The sequence below is a fragment of the Buceros rhinoceros genome, unplaced genomic scaffold (genome assembly GCF_000710305.1).
Source record: "Buceros rhinoceros silvestris isolate BGI_N320 unplaced genomic scaffold, ASM71030v1 scaffold10964, whole genome shotgun sequence".
Classification (NCBI taxonomy): domain Eukaryota; kingdom Metazoa; phylum Chordata; class Aves; order Bucerotiformes; family Bucerotidae; genus Buceros; species Buceros rhinoceros.
Genome location: NW_010408862.1, coordinates 34638 through 41708, shown reverse-complemented (window position 1 = coordinate 41708; position 7071 = coordinate 34638). Strand labels below are relative to the sequence as shown.

The window sequence follows — 7071 nt, the reverse complement described above, 5'->3', positions numbered from 1 at the left end:
CGCTCTTTAATTGGCAGTTGTATAAAGCAGACTGAAGGTCTCAGAGACTTCAGAGGAAAAGGAGAACTGTGTGTGTATTTGTGTATCTATCAGCGTCTTCTGCGTATATCGATGTATTAACCTGCAGGTACCACGAGAAGGGTGAGAAGATGAAGACTACAATCTTTGAGGAAGGAGTGAGGCTTTTTACCGTAGAAAAAAGACAATGAAACTGATGAATTTTCCACCATGTGAGAGTTGTTTACTGAAAGGACTGTTACAGTGGTGTTTCACATCAGCTGGAGAAAGGACAAGGCAGCAGAGAGCATTTAAGTTAGGTGTTACTGCACGCTGTTTCAGCAAAAGAGAGGGGTCGTGGAGTTTCCTGCTTGTGTCAGGGAGGATGTGTGCCGTTCTCAGAACTCTTATCTCAGATGGAGAGAATGGACTAAATAATCCCTTGAGGTCCCTCTTGAGTTTTACATTCCTTCATAATGCCTTGAGAAATGTTCTGTCCGTAATGAATTGCGTTCATGGTTTGTGAGAACAAGGGAAAAACCCACAAATGTACGAAAATCCCTGTCACTGAATTGGAGCCAAGATGTCAGTTCCAGATACCAGTGCTACAGGCCTGCCAAACCAACCACAAATCATTGTACTAAGAGAGTTTTTTCATATTTTTGCTATCATTCACCTACTCTAAACAGCAGTTTTGGGGTGGATTTGTTGGTTTTGCTTTTAACCAGCCACCTCATGTTAGGTGAATCCCAGTCTTTACTGAAACTGTGCTGATTGCACAATTTTGATTGCTACCTGTCATTAAGACTTCATCATCCTTCTTCTCTTATGTTCTTTGATTCAGATTGTCAACATAATGTACTAGACAAAATCTATTTCTGAGAACGGTACATTAATGTGCAAGCTGTCACATCTGGTGGGGAGATGTTGCAAATCCCTTGCAAATACTTCAGTTCTATCAAAACGTCTCTAAATACCCGAACAGCTTGCTTGTGAGAGAGATCCCTACTCTTCAGAAAATGCTAGAGGGAAAGACCAGAGGAAGGATCTGTCGCTATTAAGAGATGTTTGCCTGAAGTTCAAGGAAGGCTTTGTGTGTAGCCGCTGGGTGTTTCTCATGCTGTCCAAACTGGAGAAGGTACAGAAGTGAAATAGTCTGGAGAAATGCTTCTGTGGCAGGTGTGAAACTTCAGAAATAAGTAGGCTTGGACAAGTGTTTGGAATTCAGATGTGGAGTTTCATAATTGTCTTCTAGACTTGGTTTAAAAAGAACCCCGCCTGGTTCCCTGCTTGGAACAAAATGTTTTCTTGATTTCATTTTCTGTGGGCATGTAAGATTCAGATCACTTTCTGACACTTAAAATGGCACGATTAAGACGTCTGGCAGTGGCACTCAATCATACAAGTGGTCCACGGTGTTACTGATTCTCTGTGGCTGACCAGTGTCCTAGAGTTCATGTTACAGGGCAGTTCAGTCTGAGGAAAACTGTTCTTAGTAAGTCATGAAAGATAAGTTGGTCCATAAATACTCCTTTGCCACCTCAAAAATCAGCCTGTTTAGAGCTGAATAGATGAACCCGGCTGATGGCTTTGTATAGCATTTTTCAGGTGACCTCATGGTTGCCAGTAGTGGAATTGAGGTCGGGTTTAGATCTGGATCCTGGCATATCTTTTACTTCTCCTTTCAAGGAAGGAGCTTCCAGAAATTGCTCCAAATCTGAAAACCATTAGGGTGTGTAAGACTTGTCTGCCAAGTTTGGCATTATTTGTCTTAAACTCCAGATCGTAACAGGTAGTAGTTCTATTAGAGTTGCTTTGGGTGCTGTGGAAGTGTGGTGTGGTGTGGGTTTACTGTCCCATGTCAGAATAGCTGTCTAGAATCCTTGGGTTTATCTCCTGGAAGAAAGCTGGAGACATGGTGATGTTCAGGTACAAGGTGACAATTCACTTCTCTGCAGTTCAAATCAGATTTGGTTGTGTCTTATCTTAAATAAATCTCTTGACTGCGCTATGGATGCTGACGTGGTGCCTAATGAAAAATTACGGATTACCTGGTGGGGGGTTGTTTAGCACGGACGCAGCACCAGTAGATGGCAGCCTGGGCTGGAGCTAGGGACCAGTGGTGCAGAGTTTTGACTGGGTGAATGGAAATACAGACGTGCACACACTAGCTGCATGGTTAGATAACTTTTATAGGAATGTATTGTAAAGCTGTATTAAATCCTTCCCGTGAAGACTTACAAGCAGCAACCTGTAGTTTACCTTAATAGCTACTATGAACTTGTGAAAAGGCTGAGTGAGAACCTCAGTGATGCTAAAAATCCACCACAAAACACACAAGAAGTTAAAAAAACCTTCATAACATTAGAAGAACAAATTTTGGAATCTTTAGGCTGCCAGTTTCTTTGTGGTCGTAAAAGATAGAAAAGATTTAATCTTATTTCTTCCCAGGCCCCGACTTTGTTGTTTGTGATGAAGGGCACATACTGAAAAACGAAGCATCTGCTGTCTCGAAGGCAATGAATTCTATTCGCTCTAGGAGGAGAATAATTCTTACGGGAACACCGCTGCAAAATAATCTTATAGAATGTGAGTAATTCTCTGGTTTAAGAAGTGTTTATTTCCTTGAACATACTTTTGCCTTTCAGCGATATATAGATGGATTTAGTTTGACTAGAAGAGAAGAATGTGACATGACAGGGCTGTTTGCTAGTTTTCTGAATCTAAAAAAAAAACCCTAGAAATCTGGTTTTGGCTTTTGCCTTTTAAATCATTGTCTCAAGATGTAGCTCTATGATGGTTAAAGCCAAATTAAAACGAAGCTGTTGGGAATCTGGCCTCCATCCTTTCCCTTGGTGTGGCCTTACAGACTCTCTGATTTCTCGGAGTGCCTGTATGAGCAGAGTCAGAAGATGCAGAGCACAGCAGTGAATAGCTTTCTGATGGTTTAGTTCCTTGATCGGGCTCACCAGAGAACCAGATGAGTCTCAGCACGTCGAAAGGGGAAGGGAAAGAATGTTCAGAAGGGAAATGGGTGGACCAGGTCTTGCAGCAGCATCAATTTAAACTGTTTTAGATCATTGTAGAGCGGTGTTCTTAGTGATCTTACCAAACAGTGATTTATGTTACTGTCTTGAGAAGTTCGTTCTAAAATAGCTTGTGACATTTGCTCCTCTTTGTTAATATGCTGTGATGTTTTTTCCTATGGATTAATATGCTTTTGAATCTACTTAAAATTACTTGCAAATACGATTTTGTTGTGTGATTGTTTGGTGTAGAGCAGCTTTCAGACTTCTTGTAACAAACACCACAAGGTAGATGTAAACCTGACGTTAACTTCAGGAGTTACCTCTGTGCTAGAGAATGGGTCAACCTAAGATGCTTTTTCTGGAGAAGTGTTGGAGTCCTGTGGGGTTTTTTTTGCTCAATATAAAGTTTTTAGTTTTAGTTGTGACGCATTTCTGTGAGAATAATCCCAGTACTGTGCTTTCCCTTTTGACCAACTCCAGTCTGATCTTTCTGTCCTAGATCACTGCATGGTTAACTTTATTAAGGAGAATTTGCTTGGTTCCATTAAGGAATTCCGAAATCGATTTATAAATCCGATTCAGAATGGTCAGTGTGCAGACTCGACTCTGGTTGACGTCAGAGTCATGAAGAAACGTGCACATATTCTCTATGAGATGTTAGCTGGATGTGTTCAGGTAAGAACAGGTTTACTGTAACAAAAACAAAAGGGTGAAGAACTTGTTACCTTAAAGATCTTAGATTGGGAAAAAAAAAAAAAGCAACAAACAAAACTGTCGAGTCCCAGAGTGAGGGCTGGGTTCCTTGCTCTGCTGTTAACCTCCTACGGTGTTGCACCTCGGGTGCTGTCAGCATGGTGATGCTGCTCTCCTGCTTTGTAAACCCAGGCACCAGCAGCCTGTTGGAAGGTGACTCTGGATGTAGGCACCACGTGCCTCTTCCTGGCTGTGCGGTTGTTGGTAGTTGATTAAATAGTCCAAGTGAGCCTGAGCTGGGTGAGATGGTCATACTGGGCTTGTCCCACAAGCAGGTATTTCTTTCTCCTAAAAAGAAATAAAAAGGTTTATGGCATCACGTAGGCTGTCATAGAATTATGATCTTGGAAACAGGAATAGTAGCCTGAGGATAGTGTATGTACATCTGTACGGCACTACGGGAACTTCTGTGCCTTCAGATACTGGGCACCCCATGAGTTTCTTCACTGTGTGCTGCACAGAGCAGATCCTGTCCAGAGGGCAGCTCTCCCTTTCGGTCATCTGAGCTACTATTTAATTTCCTTAGAGGAAAACAACTCTGTTCCTCAAGGCTGTTCTCATGAGAGCTTCCTGCTGCACTTCGAGATAACAGCAGGGCCACACAGGTGGCGTAACCTCCCGTACCAGGTGGGAGCTGCCTGCGGGCTCCTGTTGCCGTGAGCTGGCTGGGGTCTTCCTGCAGCCAAGGAGTTTGGGCAGCGCAGGCAGGTTAGCTTGGGTGAAGGTCGCTTCACCCCTAAACCTGCAGCGGTCTCTCGGTCAGGTCAATGCGTTTGGGACAGGTAGAGACTATTGTAGACAAGAGTCAACAAAAGTGGAAACACGGATAAGTTTTGCATTGCCCCCAGCAATTATTCAGAAACTACGAACTCTAGAGGAGAAAAGGGTTAACCTGGGGGTGAGTGAGTTCAGCTCTGATATGGATGTTGAGAGTAGCTGCTTGACTTAGGCTTTCACGAAAAAAGGTTTTAGTATTTAAAAATAACCCACGAAAGTAGTTAACCAGAGCAGCGCCTGAAGTTGCAGGCAGCTTTGCAAGGACTTGGGGTTCGCAGGTGAGATACTGCTGACTAGAGAACTGCTGTGGCTGGGGGAGATGGGCTTCTGCAGCCAGTGCCAGTAGCTGGGTTGTAGCTCGGGGACTGCTTTTTTTTCCCTTTGTGGTTGGAAAGCCTCTGAATCATTGTCATTTCTGCACCGTGCTGTGTTGTTTAAGATACCAGAAGTTGTTAAGCTCTCAGTAGTCGCTTTCATGTTTATGTGACTGAAGCGCTGTCTGTAAAATTACAGAGGAAAGATTACACAGCGTTAACAAAGTTCCTCCCGCCAAAATACGAGTATGTTCTCGAAGTTCGAATGACACCTATTCAGTGCAAGCTCTATCAATACTACTTGGATCATTTGACAGGTATGTGCCTACAATTCTCTCAGGTAACAAGGTTGGTCATTTAATATGAGGCGTTTTGCTGTGGTTGGTACATTGGGGTGTTGTTATTTGTATTACTGGCTCTACAGATGTGTTTTTTGGATTCCTGTAAGATTTACTGTAGCTCTGAAACTTGAATTATAGCAAAATATTTGGTGGCACATAAAAATATTTTTTACATGTAAAAGTATTGACTCTTTTGTGGAAGTCTCTCCCCTTTTGTTCTCAAAAGCCACGAGAAAATGAACCAGTCTGTAGGACTTGTTAAGCTGAAGCTTAACTGTGATGTTAGCTCAGGCTGAGGGAAGTCGAGTCTAGGAATATCCATCGTCCTTCCAATTCTACTTGTCAAAGTCCTGGGGAAGCACAAACGGGAAGATACTGAAAGCTGTCGTACAGATAAAACGCGGCAAGAACTTGCTGTGTCAAAATACTTAACACTTTGTAGATCTTCACGCCCCAAATAAGCTTTGTGCATGTTTTGCTCTAGACGTTTGATGACTGGTGCAAGGTATACGTGCCTTAAATTATGCATATAATAAATAGGAGAAACAATCTGTTTCAAGAACCTGAAGTTAATGTGCTGCTTAATGAGAAATGGAGACTACAGAAAGAAATGTAACTCTCTGAACATCATGCTGCTTTGCATTAATTCGTACTTGGACAATTTCAAACTAGGCTGGGCTTTTCTGAGGCTCTTTATTGTAACAGGCTAGTAAGGCGTTGCAAGTTGTTAAATAAAGGTGGCTGAAAATAGTAAACCATAATTTATTGAATCCAAAATGCAAGTTTTATTTTGTCTTTTCTACCTTGGGCTGCTTCTACAAAACCTGAGCAGACATGACTGTCCTTTTAAGAGGATTTGGATTCATTCCTATACTGGGGAGCAATGTGCTTTTATGTAAAAATATAACCATGTTTCTCATTATCAAGAAAAGGGGGGAAATCTAATTTTGACAACTTTAACTAGGAAAAAAATGGCTGTGTCTTAGTAATTTGACCTCTTTTACAAGAGACGTTACAATATGATGTGCATCTGGAAAGAACACTCAGTACTGCGCTGGGGGATTGATTGTTCAAAGGGGGAGCAGTATGTGGCAAACTTCCTCCGAGGTTTCGTTCTAAAACCTGAACTTTATTGTCAGGTGTTGGTGGTGGCAATGAAGGTGGAAGAGGCAAAGCTGGAGCTAAACTATTCCAGGATTTCCAGATGTTGAGCAGAATCTGGACTCACCCTTGGTGTTTGCAGCTGGACTATATTAGCAAAGAAAATAAGGTAAATTAGATATATCAAAATACTCTCTGCTGAGAACTTTCCAAATAAGCTTTGCCAAATGCTAGGTAAAGTTTCGTCAAATTAATGGAAATCTTTGTTGCTGTGGGGTAATTTTGCTGCTGGTTTTGTCATATTTTTGTTTCTGGGTATGTTGTCATTCTTAAAACATTTTGCAAGGCCAACCCTTTGTAGAACTTACCGTTGTTTAAATGAAGAATCAGCAGATGGCTAAAGGTTTAATAAAAGCTTTGGAAGAGCATACTTAATAAAATTTCTGTTTTTTCTCTTTTGAGGGCTATTTCGATGAAGACAGTCTGGATGAGTTCATAGCTTCAGATTCCGATGAAACTTCAATGAGCTTAAGTTCTGATGAATATGCAAAGTAATTGAGCTTTTATTTGTTGTTGTTTGGATTTATTTCTTTAATGGAACTTCAGTGATTTATACAAAATGAATGTTTATTTTTTATTTTATACATCTGTTAGAATATGTTCTCTAGCAGTAGATTTTTTTTTTTAAATTAATGAGTCTGTGATGTTACCTTTCTAGGAAAAAAAAATCCAAGGGGAAAAAAGTGAAGAAAGCGTGTA

At 41.3% G+C, this 7071-nt stretch overlaps 1 protein-coding gene across 1 annotated transcript in view; it reads left to right on the top strand.

The window, feature by feature from the left end:
* Positions 1–7071, top strand: part of ATRX (alpha thalassemia/mental retardation syndrome X-linked) — a 60230-nt gene that overhangs the window by 36988 nt on the left and 16171 nt on the right. Inside the window, exons 19-24 of the mRNA XM_010135029.1 lie at positions 2449–2586; positions 3526–3701; positions 5070–5187; positions 6351–6481; positions 6775–6863; positions 7031–7066. Coding sequence (XP_010133331.1) covers positions 2449–2586; positions 3526–3701; positions 5070–5187; positions 6351–6481; positions 6775–6863; positions 7031–7066 — 688 coding nt within the window. The remainder of the gene's footprint in view (positions 1–2448; positions 2587–3525; positions 3702–5069; positions 5188–6350; positions 6482–6774; positions 6864–7030; positions 7067–7071) is intronic.